We start from the raw sequence: 14,455 nt of genomic DNA, 5'->3' as shown, positions 1-14,455 counted from the left end.
GCTTTTAGTAATTAATTAAGTGCGCATGTAGTTGTAACAAATACCCGCTGTCCCCCACACTCACATGCTTCACAGCCAACCATTAACCGTGTGTGACCTTAGGCCTACAATCCCGCTCATTCTTTCTTGTCCACCCCGGATGTCCAAACCACTTACACTCCTCCCCCGTCCGTGAATTCACCCACCACTTAACCCCCGTTGCTGGTAACATCTTCCGGCAGCGGAAACACGCCATCGGTAACCTTGCCTGGCGCTGAATCTCGGCCAGATTCGTCGCATCCCGTATCTCAGTCTGTTTTTGTCTCGGTAGGTTCAAGCAGGCGTGACATATTTCCTCGCGGGACATATCTTCGGCTTGGCTGAGCCGTGACCCATAACTGTTGCTCGGCTCGGTGGGGCTGTATGCTCTTGAAAGCCCATAGGAAGCGCCTCGGAACCTCCGACCACCGTTCCAGCTCTGACCTGGGCGGGCTGGCTGGGGGCGGCTGACGCAGTTGTGAATGAAGAAGCACTTAGAACAGGCCGCTTGGCAGCCGGTGAGGTGCTGGAACGCTTCGGAGCGGGGGATCAAAGCTTGATGACGGCAGCCCTAGTCAAAGGTCAGTGATGGTGTCTCACTGTCTGGCAAGCATCGGGGCGGCTGTACCTGACACGTCTGTATTTTACAGATCTCACAGTTGATGGAAGGGCCTCCGTCGGCGCAAGCGAATTCCTGGAGGTCTCTAGCCGTCTGTATTGGATCGTTGTCGCCGAAAAAGACAGCCCGGAAGTGGTATGAAGTGTGGCGCAAATTGGCAAGATCGGTATAATGGAGATCCTTTACTATCAGTATCGTCAACTCCATGGGTAAGCGTAAACGTGAAAAGTGCCGGGCTGGTTTGTGATCCAAGTCCTGTTGCCTCTCGTGGCCTTTGGGATGTGCCACGGTCCGGTTGGCACGCTTCTGCCTACCCAGGTATTTCATAGTGTAGCGGGACGGGAAGATATAAATCCCTCGGAAAATCCGGAAGACCAAGCACAGGAACCGAAACGGGAGTCGAAACGGGAGTCGAAGTACCGCCCAAAGCAATGGGAAGCCGTCAAGATCATACTGAGAGGTAGAACCAAATTCAACCCTCGTTCCTTTCTCCCCAACGCAGCCTGAACGAACATTTAAAACGCCGCATATGATGTAAATGATGCTGAAAAAAGGGGTGAGTTTCCTCCCTCAAATCCAGGAGAAACTGCAGGAAATGACTCGAGCTGTGCACTTACACGACCACAATACTCACGATCCAGCCCTCCACTATCTTGTGGCAGATTGCGTTCGCGTCATCGTCCTCTGAAAAGTTTCCACTCGCCTTTGCAACAACGAAGAAGTTGCGGCCGTCAGTGCCATTGTTCCAGTTTGACGCCGTTTCGCACGGCCCATAGTCGCCAGGTAGGAACCCTGATGCCAAGGCAATTCCTATGATGAGCGGAATGACGAGGGCGAGATCGACCACCCCGATCGAAGCAAGTAAGTAACCGCGACAGAAGGGAGATGTTCCAAATTGGAGGAAGTTCCAGGAAAATGTGGCGATTCCCTTCCAAGGTCAAGATTGAGTCAGCAGTTGGGCCATGTACTCATGAGAGAGGATGTCAGGCCGTAGCAACAGGAAACAGGAACAGCTCACCGCACCGCCTAGAATGCGCATCCCCTTGAGAAAGTCTCTGCCGTGGGGAATCACATCAAAAATGTCGCCTAAATCTTTTGAGCCCATGTAGCCTACCAGGCTGTTGAAACCAGACAACCCCGTGGGGACGGCGCAAATGAAGCGGATGATGCATGACGCCACGCCAGGTGCTGGCATTATGACAACTAGTACGTAGCCCTAGATTTTGGTTTTAGGAGACAAGAAGGTGCCGTGGTGGGAGGAATAAGACTTGTGTGAAGGAGGTGAGCTGAGTGAAGCCTTCATCACTTCAACCAACCTAGCTTTGAGATGGTTCCGAAGTGTATGTTTTGACGGCAAGACCGTCTGTGCCTCATGCTTCATGGTTGACGTGTCATGCCCGACTTCTCCTCTAGGGCGGGCGCTTGTAGAGCCTCATTCACCGTTAATGGCTTCAAACTGCATGGTTTGGTTTGGATGAACTTGTACATAAATCAACGCCGAAGCCAAACACGGAAGGGACACACATGGTCGTGGCTGTGCACAAGGCGCACTCGAACCCCCTAGCTCATTGCGGGGTGATTTTGGTCCGGATTTCTTAGCTACCGGCACTGTTTCAGGCAAAGCGCTCTTCCAAAAAGCACTTTGGGGGCCATGGTTATCGGGTATTCCTAACTTATTCAAGCACCGAGGATATGGTGACTGAGCGCAAAGGTTGGGGTGATTGGTAAGGTAGACGAGAGAGGTCTGGCAAAAGGCTCCAAATCTCCAATAGCATCCTCAACAACAATGGTGATCTTGTGGGTCCCTCACAATATGGCACCACCTGCAGCTCGCACTGGATGCCTTTTTAGGGCCCCTTCGGGTTTAAGAAAGAAAAAATACAGTCTTTACTTTCTAGTTCATCGAGTAGTCATATTTCTTCCCAATGCCGGTCACGACCGACACCCTTTGAGAGTGGTACTTTTACGACCCGTCTTGTTGGAAATTCACAACCGGCTCCCCTAGCCTCAAAGAGTGGTCGTAGTTTCTGGTGTAACCGAAAGGAAAATTGAGGACTTGTCCTGACACCAACCCCTTTCAATTCCGCTGTAAGGGTACGTTGAAGGTGAGGATAATGGGTCCGGTACTGCATTTGAATTCAATATACAACACATTTGGAAGTCCTAGATTGGCATGAGTTCTTTTAGAACTTTGGTTCGTATGGATAGGATGGGGGTCGACCCATTCTTTCAACTTCCACGGGCTCAACCTAAAGGCTTGGGCCGCATTGCTACAAAAGGAACAAATGGTGGCTCACTACTTTCAGCAGCACTCAGGATTGATAGATATGTGGGAAAAGGGGGCCCGTTTCTAAGCATGCTGTTGCCGCCGTCTCAAAGAAGACCAGGGCTACCCAAAGGTTACATTCTTTGCCGGTCCGAGATAAGTACAATACAACGCCAATGGTCATCACAGAGCCGTATCTGTTACTACATTTTAATTTGGCATTTTCTTCGTTGAACGTACAATTTTAAAGTGTGGGTTGTAGCACCTTGAACCGCGCTCTCACGAACTAGAAAGCAAAGCTCACCTTGCTGTGGGAAAATATCATATATTCCTTAACTGAGTGAGAAAAATGTGGGGTTCGAGATGTGTGCTAAGTGACTGGATGAGGAGAGTGCCAGTAGCTTCTCCAGACGTAACTGTACTGCTTATAACTCCTGAGGGGGTTGTTTGAACAAAATCTCAGCCTACTCGTTAGCCTTTTCGCTTACATCGTCTCCGATGTTCCAATGCCTTCTAACTAGACTTTCAGATTCGGGAATGTAGAGGCTGAGTTTGAGATGTAGCGGATAAGCTATGTAGCGAGAGTATGAGAGATATGTGGGTTGTAGGCTTGGGTCGGTTACAGATAATTAGAGAAATGCGTCGGGGGAGGGGGCCGAGGAAGGGAGGAAAGGAACAAGGTAAGGTGATGATATGAGGACTTTGGGAAGGTGGTACATCTTCATAGTGTGAAATCGGAGTAGAATATCTGAATTAATGCGAAGGGAGATTGAGGGACGGCGCAGAAACTTATGTGAGGACTGGACTGATGTTTGAGAAGCCGGGCCGAAGCGGCAAGTTGCGTATTGGCTTCTAGGTGATATGGATTTGTGACACCCGCCAACGCCCCTGGCGTTTTTTCTTCACATTCAAGCGACCGTTGGGTATCTTCATTTTAGTAGTATCTTGCCAGTGTCGAGGCCTGTGGTATGGAAGCTCCTGCAGGTCGCCAGATGAGCTGTTTAGGCAAGCACAATCGAGGATCGTTCGAGTACTGACCTGTCCAATGGTGAGCCATCTCGGCGCAACGGTTCTTGGCTATGGGGAAAATTTGGAACACGGAGTATGATGTAAAATTGCGAAAATAAATCTCTAAGATAAGGCAGTGGGATTATCGTTTCAGACGTGGAAGAACAGCAGCCCATTACCCATAGGCTTCTGGAAGACGTGGCGCCGGTTACCCCTTGGTGGGGGTCGGGCCGATGTTGCAGAATCGTGAAAATGCTTTGTTCAGCATGTTATAGTTCGCGTTGGGCATGTTCTTTGAAGTTGTGTGGCTGTTGGGCGAGGATTAAATTGTGCCCATCCCACGTGGCAGTCTTTTCACCGTGTTGCTCTGGGATGGGAGGGCCGCCTTCACAATGAGAATGGGAGATCGAGGCTGTCGGGTGAAGTCGTACAGGCGGGGCATCTGACGTGTGAAAGCGGGGCCCGCGCCGTGTGGAAACTGCTGCCGATCCACTATCTGGGGCTGACGATCCATGGGTATTGGCCTGCTGAATGCGGCACGCCCCTGCACTGTGCTGCACTCGGAGAGACAAACGAATTGGCCGGTCATTCTCCCAAGGTTCGGGAAACAAGATCGGGTCGGAGGCCACAAAGTGGTTTTGTAGAAGCGTCGTTTTCCTGCCCTCCGCTCGGGCTTTTGTTTTACTTTATTAACCAGCGTCTCTTGAAACTTTTGGAAACATTCCCTCGAAATTCTTTGAACCGCGATCCGAGCTTTGTTCCCCTGCGTACCTGAATTCGGCACCGCAATTGATTGCATCGGATATCAGCAGCTAGCCGCCAGGATGTCCGACTCACCATTCACGACACCCAAGCGGAAACGTAGCGAGATGCTCGAAGATGGCGCTCTCAAGCTTAACACGGCCTCTATATTCACATTTGACCCCAATTCGCCGTCCGAGGACGGAAACGACAGCCCACGCACACGTGTAGCACACAGGTTTCGAGGGCTGGCGCTTGGAGGTGGGGGCGGGGGATTTGGGATGTCAATGGACTCGGCGACGGTGGATAACGACAATGAAGATGCGTCTCGCAAAAGGGTTAAGCTTCCGGATGTCCATATGGCGGATGTTGAGACCCTTCCGAGCCGGCCTGCCCTTCCATCCCTGCCCCGTCGCCGCCCTTCCATTCAGAGAGCCAGCCCGATCGCCCCGAAACCGCTCGAGCTTGCTTTGGATGAGGCAGTTGTTGGTCAATCGGAGACCATAGCCAACACCAGCACCCATGACGACGACGATAACGACAGCTCGACGACCTCCACTACAGCGCCCTCACTCGCCCCACCCACACCTCCACCGGTGACCGCAGAGCCGGTTTCTCAGTCTCGCAACCGATCGTCTAAGAAACGGGCCGGAACCCCCCCATTTCTAAGCGCAAAACTAAACACCACAAAGACTTCCACAACCCCGTCGAACATAGTCGACCCCCTTCGGGCATCGCTCACTTGGCACGACGACGAAATCACCATCTACGATCCCGACGACTCGGATGATGATGGCACAGGTATCAACGGTATCGGGTTCAAACCCACCCCCGCCATCGCTTACGCTCGTACCATGCGCCGTCGCCAGCAACTAGCGGAGTATCGCAAGCGAGAGGAGCGCGACGCCCGTGCTAAGAGGAGCATGCGCCGTCGCGGGGCGAGCCCTGCGCCGGGACCGACCACCGGAGCGGCTGCTGCGGGCGTGATTGAAAAGAAGAAGGTCGCGAAGGAGGAGCGAAGGAGGGTGAGATTTTTAGAAAGAGAGGCAGCTGTAACGGCGGCAGTGGGGGAGTTGATTGGTGTTTAGGATATATCGACTGTTATGGCGTCGCTTCGGGCTTGGATCGGGGCTCCGGTTCTTGGGCGTTTCTTTGTTACCCGGCGTTTTTTGGATGATGTCTTGTCGTGTCGTTTGGCTTTTCACTGATGGGCGGCTGTTTTTGGATCGATCGCGCTACTTCTCTTGGCCTTTCCCAGTTATGGTATTTGAGGTGATCCATTATTCGGATTGGCGCATTGGTGTTAAGCTGCTGGTCGCGTGGGTACTGTATGGGTTGGATTGAACATCAAGCAGCAAATCTCTTTTGTTGTAAATTTTTGGCGTTGCAACGCGGGTTCTCTTTTCCTTTGAAGGATATAGCTGTCGAAACACGAGAACACTTTGTCTGCGGGGAACTCTTGGTGGCTTGCATCCGCCTGTCCACATGGTTCCTTCTCCTTAGCCTGTCCAACTTTTATCCATTTCATATGTACAGCAATATCATACACCCCCTACTTTTATACATTTCACCAAAGCCTCCAGCCTCGCCCCTTTTCCTTTTCCGCTTCTATTTTCCTCGCCCCCTCCGCTTCCACTGCCCGTTTCCTTTCATCCTCCTCCTTCTTTTCCTTTGCGCGCTTCGCCGCATGTACTTCCACCACCCTTTTCACCTTCTCTCGCTCCTGCATTCGCCGTAGCTGGCAGTACTCATATTGTCCGACCGCTGCCAACACCCCACTGCCTACCGCCCAGTTTGCCGCGCGCGGAATGGGCAGGCCCATAATCCATCGTACAGCACCAATGGCCGCGCCCGCACCGATACCTGTTAACAGGCCGGTGCGAGCGCACGGCGCTTGGTGGAAGGTTAGGAAGTCGGCGGGCTTGATGGTCTGCGCCGCTTCGGATATGGTTGGGGGCCGGGGCCGGGGACGCGTCGAAGCAGGTTGTGAGCCGTCGGTTAAGGATTGTTCGGTGGGAGGGGGTGGTTGTGGTGGTTGGGGTGAGGTTGTGGAGGGGGTAGTTGGTTGTTGAATCCACGATCGGTTTGGATCTGCGGGAAGTTCGCTCCGCGTCGGTGGTTGTGAGGTTGACATGGCAGATGCGGGTGAAGCCCAAAAGTTGATCAGAGACAAGCGACTGCAAACAGACCAAGGGAGGTCTCGGATACTCGCTGTTAGGAAACACACGACGGAAGGAAGGGCTAAAACTAGGTCATCGTTTTACATTAGCAATTGGCTACGCTGGACAAGATCCTTTCATTGTACAAGTGTACCTTCGGGGCAGAGGAAGTTGACTGCTGTTTCTTTTCGCAGGATTCAATCCGTGGTTGGGCCCTTGTTTGCCGAAGACCTCTATTGCGGGGCATTTTGCCCGGAATCAGGGTTAGGGTAAGGTGCTCTCAACCCCTGCGACTGTGCCCCGCCGAAGGTCGCGTTGTCGCGTCGGCCAGTCGCGTTGAGCGCGTTTGCAGGGAAGCAGTTTAATGGGATTTGACAACTCAGAGCAGTTTGTTGCAACACCCAGCACAAACCCCTTTTAGTCACTTCACGAATTCATGAGCAAACTGGAGGAATTACGACGCTTTTCATGAGTTTAATTTCTTAACAATTCACCTTCTTCCTGTTTCCATACTGGTGTCCTGTCGGTAGTCGTTTCTTCACCGCTGCTGCCCGCTTCGAGGGCTTCGGCTCCACGATTGCTCCCATTCCAGCAGCCTCGGGCACCGCTGCCCACCCCTAACCGGCCATGCCCAACACATCCCTTCGACGACCAAAACAAGGCTACCGCCGTGGCGGGAAGGTTGCCTACCATGGCCCCCGAACGAAGACCTTCGCGGCCACGTCCAACGCCCGAGGTGAAGCGACGTCTATGGACGAGAAATGGGAACGGACTGCCCTTGCGCATCAGATCGATGAGAACATGGGTTTTGCGCGTTATGATGCAGGGAAGAAACGTGAAGGCTGGCTGGTGAACATTCAGCCCACATCAATTGATGACCCCCGAGTACCCGGCGGCGGGGGTCGGGCTGCCCTGGACTGCTATTTCATTGAGGAGGATGGCGCGACATTCAAGGCGACGGTGGAATATGAGCCGTACTTTGTGATTGCCTGCCGCAAAGGGCACGAGGGCGAGGTGGAGGAGTGGTGTAAGAGGGTTCCCGGAGGCGGCGTCGTCAAGGGTCTCAGGCGGGTGGAGAAGGAGGATCTCAACATGCCGAATCACTTGCTCGGGTACCGGAGAACGTTTGTCGAACTTAGGTTTCACAATGTTCAAGATTTGATGGCTGCTAGACGGGATATCATGCCCATTGCTGAGAAGAACAAGAAGGGCATGGATGCGATGGACACATATGCCGAGGTCGCAACGTGTGTGCATCGAACAAGCGTCAAGACTTTGCAGTGCTAACACAGAGAACAGAGCGAACGGTAACTTTGATCTTTTTGATGACGAGCCCCGGACAGACGATCGACGAAACAACCCAGCATTAACCGAAGCGAGCGATTTTATTGTTGACATTCGGGAATACGACGTCCCATATCACGTACGAGTAATGATAGACTTGGGTGCGTTAGACTAGCTCATGGCGTTCTACGCCTACCCATGCTAACACGCCACAGACATTCGAGTCGGTAATTGGTATTTTGTGGAGGCGAAGAATGGAATAACGACAATCCTTCGCAACGGAGAGCGATTGGCGCCTGCAGATCCCGTCGTCATGGCCTTCGATATTGAGACATGCAAAGCTCCCCTGAAGTTCCCCGATGCGGCTGTTGACCAGATCATGATGATTTCTTATATGATTGACGGTCAAGGATTCCTTATCACCAACCGCGAGGTTGTCTCAGAAGACATTGACGACTTTGACTACACGCCAAAACCAGAATACCCAGGGCCTTTCATGATCTTCAATGAACCCGACGAAAAGGCCGTTCTGGAACGGTTCTTCCTGCACGTCAAGGAGGCACGACCGACCGTTATTGCCACATACAACGGCGACTTCTTCGACTGGCCATTTGTGGAAGCCCGTGCCAGCGTCAACGGCATAGACATGTACCATGAGATTGGGTGGAGGAAGGACAGCGAGGATCAGTACAAATGCAACTACAGTGTGCACATGGACTGCTTCCATTGGGTCAATCGTGACAGTTACCTTCCTCAAGGGAGTCGTGGTCTCAAAGCTGTCACCGTCGCCAAACTCGGGTACGATCCCGACGAGCTTGACCCCGAACTCATGACGCCATACGCCAGCGAGCGCCCACAGACACTTGCCGAGTACTCCGTCTCCGACGCCGTGGCGACGTACTACCTGTACATGAAATATGTCCACCCATTCATCTTCTCACTCTGCACCATCTTACCGCTCGGGCCCGACGACACTCTGCGAAAGGGTACCGGAACGCTTTGCGAGATGCTTCTGATGGTCCAGGCATATCAAAAGGAGATTGTGCTCCCAAACAAACACATGGCCCCAAAAGAAGCTTTCTGGGACGGCCATCTGCTGGACTCGGAAACATACGTTGGCGGGCACGTCGAGAGTATCGAGGCCGGCGTTTTTCGGGCGGATATTCCCGTGAATTTTGCTGTTGATCCAGGGGCGGTTGACGAACTACTCCATGATCTGGACGCTGCCCTTACGTTCAGTATCACGGTCGAGGAAAAAAAGTCCATGGACGATGTCACCAACTACGAGGAAGTGAAACAGCAAATAGCAGCGAAGCTGCTGAACCTCAAGGAGACACCAAACCGCAACGAACAACCCCTCATTTACCATCTCGACGTGGCATCCATGTATCCCAACATCATGACTACCAACCGGTTGCAGCCTGACTCCATGATCTCAGAGTCAGACTGCGCGGCTTGCGACTTCAACCGGCCTGGGAAGACCTGCGACAGGCGCATGCCGTGGGCGTGGAGAGGCGAATACTTGCCGGCGAAGCGGGACGAGTACAACATGATCAGGCACGCTCTGGAAAATGAACGATTTCCAGGCAAGTTCGCCAACAGTCCGGTGCGCTCATGGCAGGACCTGAGCCTCGACGAACAGACCACTCTCACCAAGAAGCGGATGCAGTTGTATTCACAAAAGGTTTACCACAAGATTCGCGACTCGACGACCATCGTGCGAGAAGCCATCATTTGCCAGCGCGAGAATCCTTTCTACATTAACACTGTGAGAGATTTCCGTGACCGTCGGTATGACTACAAGGGCAAGGCGAAAGTCTGGAAAGGCAAGACAGACGCGTTGAAGAGTTCGGGTGCGGCTGCCTCGGAGGTCGAGAGCGCCAAGAAGATGATTGTTCTGTTCGACTCCCTGCAGTTGGCACACAAGGTCATTCTAAACTCCTTTTACGGCTACGTGATGCGTAAGGGGTCTCGGTGGTATTCCATGGAAATGGCTGGCGTGACCTGTTTGACAGGCGCCACCATCATTCAGCTGGCGAGATCACTGGTGGAACGACTGGGCCGTCCGTTGGAACTCGACACAGATGGTATCTGGTGCATGTTACCAGCGACTTTCCCAGAAAACTTCGCCTTCAAGCTAAAAAATGGCAAGAAGTTCACAATCTCCTACCCTTGTGTCATGTTGAACCACCTGGTTCACGCCAAATTTACGAATCACCAATACCAGACGTTGGTCGACCCCACAACCTTCAAGTACGAGACACACAGCGACAACTCGATCTTTTTCGAAGTCGACGGGCCTTACAAAGCGATGGTCCTCCCTACTTCGAAAGAGGAAGACAAAAATCTGAAGAAAAGATACGCTGTCTTCAATGATGACGGCACTCTGGCAGAACTGAAAGGCTTCGAGGTCAAGCGAAGGGGTGAGCTGAAGCTCATTAAAATCTTCCAGCAGCAAATCTTCAAGTTTTTCTTGGAGGGCACGACTCTGGCTGAGTGCTACGGTGCTGTCGCCAAAGTTGCCAACCAATGGCTTGATGTGTTGCACAGCAAAGGCGCGACACTTGCCGACGAGGAGCTCATGGAACTCATTTCCGAGAACCGCAGCATGTCGAAGACGTTGGAAGAATACGGGAGCCAAAAGTCGACCTCCATCACAACAGCCAAGCGTTTGGCCGATTTCTTGGGCGAGGGTATGGTCAAAGACAAAGGTCTGAACTGCAAGTTCATCATCTGCGCGCGGCCCAAGGGTGCTCCTGTCACGGAGCGTGCCGTGCCAGTCGCCATTTTCTCCGCTGAGGAGGAAACGAAGCGCTTGTACCTCAAGAAGTGGCTGAAGGAAGAGCCCGCGGACACCGACCCTCGAGCCCTCCTGGACTGGGATTACTACCTTGAACGTCTAGGGTCTGTCATCCAAAAGCTCATCACGATTCCGGCCGCGCTGCAAAAGGTCCGGAACCCGGTGCCGCGTGTACCGCACCCAGATTGGCTTCAGCGCCGGATCAACATCAAGGATGACAAGATGAAGCAAAAGAAGTTAACGGATCTGTTTGGGACATCCAAGAAAGGCGGTCCATTGGAAGAAATTGCTACCCCCAATAGCAGCCGTCTAGGCGATCTGGAAGACATTGGGTCGCTTCTGAAGCCCAGAACCGTCAGCTCTGCCATCTCTGCGTCCCAAAAGGCCCCATCTTCGCAGAAGCGCAAGTCTCCCGAACCGGCGGAAAACCAAGACCCATTTGCGGCGCTGCCGAAGAAAATGCCGTCTCCCAGCGAGGACTACCCGGAGTTTTTGGAGTATCAAAAATTGAAGTGGAAGCTCCAAAAGCAGGCTCGCGCGCGACGGAGACACTTGTTTGGTGACAGGCGTAAGAACATCCAAGGGAACATCCAGCAGACGTTCAGGAATCAAGCAGAGATTACCTTCCGAAACACCTGGCAGGTCCTCCAGCTTCGGGCCTCGGACAATCCCGGCATCGTCCTTGCCTATGTGTTGATCGACGGCAAAATTCACAACGTCAAGGTCAACGTTCCTCGCCAGGTGTTCCTCAACCTTAAAAGCAAAGAGTTACCGGATATTGAGGTTAACGGTTGTCAGGTAGAGCAAGTCTACCATACCCTGCCCAACGGCCACTCGTCTGTCCATCTATTTAAGCTCAGCGTTCCCGAGGAGACCTATTTTGCAGAAGCCGAGAAGTTCTCGTTGTTGTTCAACCACCCCAGTGTGGAAGGTGTGTACGAGAAGCAGCTCCCGCTCAACCTTCGGGCGGTTCTTCAACTTGGCAATCACTGTACCATTGATGAAGGCCAGCCTGGCGTCCTCGGCAAAGGTCTCGACCACGGATTCGATCTTTCCAGCTTAACCAAGCCTGCAAAGCCAAAGCCTTACTTGGATGGAGCACGCATGTCATACATATACCTCTCCCACATCAGTGCGGGCGAGCGCCAGATTTTCGGTCTGTTTTCCACCACCGGCGATCAGGCGCATATCATTATCCAACAAAAGAGCAAGGATGGTGGCCAAGAACTGCCCAACATCTCCAAGTTGTACTTGGATTTCCTCGCACGCCGGAGCCGGGAAGAGGGTGACGACTCCAACTGGCAAGAATGCTTCACATACCAGGAAAAGCTGGCGTTCAAAGTCACACAAGTGACGACCCGCCGAAAGGCGTTCCTCGAAGTTGGTGATGTGGTGAAAAAGATGAAAAAGGATGAGTCGGGGCCGACCATGATGGTGATTCAGTCATCACAACGCAACCTGCTGGTTCACGATATCCCGATCCTTGGCGAATTCCCTGTCCTGCCGTTACGGTACGACCAGGCTGACAGCTCGCTCCCCCCGCTGGGTTGGCAGACCGTGGTTGCTCGGCGTCTGGTGAACCACTACCTCAGTCTCGGGTCTTGGATCAACCACCTAATTGCCCTGGCCAAATACGGGGACGTCCCGTTGTGCAACTTGGAGCGTGACGATCCTCGGTTCTTGATCGATGTCGCTTATGCTCGGCGGCTACAGGCTAACAATGTTGTTCTCTGGTGGTCTAACAGCCCGCGGCCCGATCACGCTGGGTATGAGAAGGACGATGTGGCCGGCCCGCTGGAGCAAGTCCAGCTCCCATCTGTCAACAACCCCGGCACCTTTGCCTCCGTCTGTATCGACCTTGAAGTTCGCAACCTCGCCATCAATACCATCCTTACGTCTTCTCTCATCAACGAACTAGAGGGCGCCGACGGCATATCGTTCAACCCAGCCAGTGACGGCGCTGCGGATGGAAGTGAGTCATTGTTCTCAGAGAATGCATTCGCCAATGCCGGCGTCCAAGTCCTCCGAGAGATGGTTAAGTCTTGGTGGGCCGAAGCCTGCAAGGGCTCAACGATGGCCGATGTTATGGTGCAACACCTCGTCCGCTGGGTCGAGTCGCCAGCATCATGTCTCTACGACCGAGCGCTGCACTACTACGTGCAGATGATGAGTCGCAAGGCTCTGCTGCAGCTGATGGCGGATTTCCGGCGGGTTGGCTCGCAAGTGATCTTCGCAAGCCCCAACCGTCTGCTGCTGCAGACCACCAAATCCGAGGTTGGAAACGCGTATGCGTACGCCCAGTACATTCTCAAGAGCATCAAAGGCAAGCCCCTGTTCCACTTTATCGATCTGGAGATCAAAGAATACTGGGACTACCTAGTGTGGTACGACGAGTTCAACTACGGCGGCAAAGGTTGCCAACAGGTGATGGAACGGGATGAACAAGACCTCCAGACTATCATGCATTGGCAGATGGCTGCGTTCCTCCCCGTCCGGCTCCAGCCCATCTTCCGGGACTGGGTTGTCGAGTTCGTCGAGCTGATGCACGGCATCAAGCGGCCAGCGACAGGGAGCGATCCCACCGCAACTCCCCGACTGACCCAACTCCCCATCCGGAATGGCAACGCGGGTCTGGCCGAGGACGCCCCCGGGCAAATCATTCTTGGTAAGGTCTTCGAGAAGCCTCTCAAGAAGGAAATCACTTCTCTCATCGCCACGCAAAAACGCGAACTCCTTCACCCGGAACTCGCGGCCGACTACAACTTCCCATCTCTCCCTGGCTCTCACCTGTCCCATCTCACCCCGCAATCCGCCTTATCGCACAGCCGCAACGACAAAAACAACAAATCCAGCAGTACCGCCAACCCCGTCCTTGAACTCGTCAAGTCCTTGATGCAAGTCCTTTCCCTGGACAAGAACATCACTCTCGAGGCCCGGCTCCTCCGCAAAGAGCTCCTTGCCCTCTTCGATGTGCGCGAGTTTTCTCGCGACGGGGCGTTCCAGAACCCCTCCGAATCTCTCCGCCTCCCACAAGTCAGCTGTGACAACTGCACGATGGCGCGTGATCTCGATTTCTGTCGCGACGAGGACCTACTCCCCGCCTCTGCTAACGGCGGCGGAGCCGATGCGGAGGACAAGGGCTGGAGCTGGCGTTGTTCGTATTGCGAGGCGGAGTATGACCGCAACGAGGTGGAGGAGCGGTTGCTTGGGGAAGTGGAGGCACTTGTCTTGCAATGGACGACGCAAGACTTGAAGTGTGCGCGATGTGGTGCGTTGAGGGTGAATGAGTTTATGGAACACTGTACTTGCAGTGGTGAGTGGAAGGAAAGTGTGGGCAGGGGAGAGGTGCTGCGGAGATTGGGGGTGTATGGGAATGTCGCGAGGTTTTATGGGTTGAGGATGTTGGGAGATGTGGTTGAGGGTGTTTTAGGGGGGTTGTAAGGGGACTGGAGGTCAACAGTCAGTTCTGGTGGTCGATGGAGAAAGATATTAGCTAGGGATCTAGTGCCAGTTTTTGAGGAATTGTCTAAGAATGGACCATTCAGCTGTCCCATGTCATC

At 53.4% G+C, this 14,455-nt stretch overlaps 4 protein-coding genes across 4 annotated transcripts; 2 read left to right on the top strand and 2 right to left on the bottom strand.

Moving 5' to 3' along the window:
- Positions 1–82: 82 nt before the first annotated feature.
- Positions 83–1,832, bottom strand: C8A04DRAFT_12324 (uncharacterized protein; the record flags this gene model as incomplete). The annotated part of the gene is made up of 4 exons (XM_062777304.1): positions 83–589; positions 647–1,181; positions 1,255–1,565; positions 1,656–1,832. 4 exons carry the CDS (start codon positions 1,830–1,832, stop codon positions 83–85), a joined length of 1,530 nt encoding a protein of 509 aa, XP_062636837.1.
- A 2,903-nt stretch (positions 1,833–4,735) lies between these two features.
- Positions 4,736–5,740, top strand: C8A04DRAFT_12364 (uncharacterized protein; the record flags this gene model as incomplete). Its single annotated transcript, XM_062777316.1, has 1 exon — positions 4,736–5,740. The coding sequence occupies one exon, from the start codon at positions 4,736–4,738 to the stop codon at positions 5,738–5,740; it is 1,005 nt and encodes a 334-aa protein (XP_062636836.1).
- A 479-nt stretch (positions 5,741–6,219) lies between these two features.
- On the bottom strand, positions 6,220–6,786 carry C8A04DRAFT_28891 (uncharacterized protein; the record flags this gene model as incomplete). The annotated part of the gene is made up of 1 exon (XM_062780815.1): positions 6,220–6,786. The coding sequence occupies one exon, from the start codon at positions 6,784–6,786 to the stop codon at positions 6,220–6,222; it is 567 nt and encodes a 188-aa protein (XP_062636835.1).
- Positions 6,787–7,438: 652 nt separating this feature from the next.
- C8A04DRAFT_28890 (uncharacterized protein) lies at positions 7,439–14,336 on the top strand (the record flags this gene model as incomplete). The annotated part of the gene is made up of 3 exons (XM_062780814.1): positions 7,439–8,058; positions 8,111–8,256; positions 8,311–14,336. 3 exons carry the CDS (start codon positions 7,439–7,441, stop codon positions 14,334–14,336), a joined length of 6,792 nt encoding a protein of 2,263 aa, XP_062636834.1.
- Positions 14,337–14,455: the final 119 nt, after the last annotated feature.

This window comes from Dichotomopilus funicola (assembly GCF_033296635.1).
Source record: "Dichotomopilus funicola strain CBS 141.50 unplaced genomic scaffold C8A04scaffold_33, whole genome shotgun sequence".
In the NCBI taxonomy this organism is placed as follows: Eukaryota; Fungi; Ascomycota; class Sordariomycetes; order Sordariales; family Chaetomiaceae; genus Dichotomopilus; species Dichotomopilus funicola.
The sequence above is the reverse complement of the archived record's forward strand: the minus strand, read 5'-3'. Positions and strand labels throughout refer to the sequence as shown.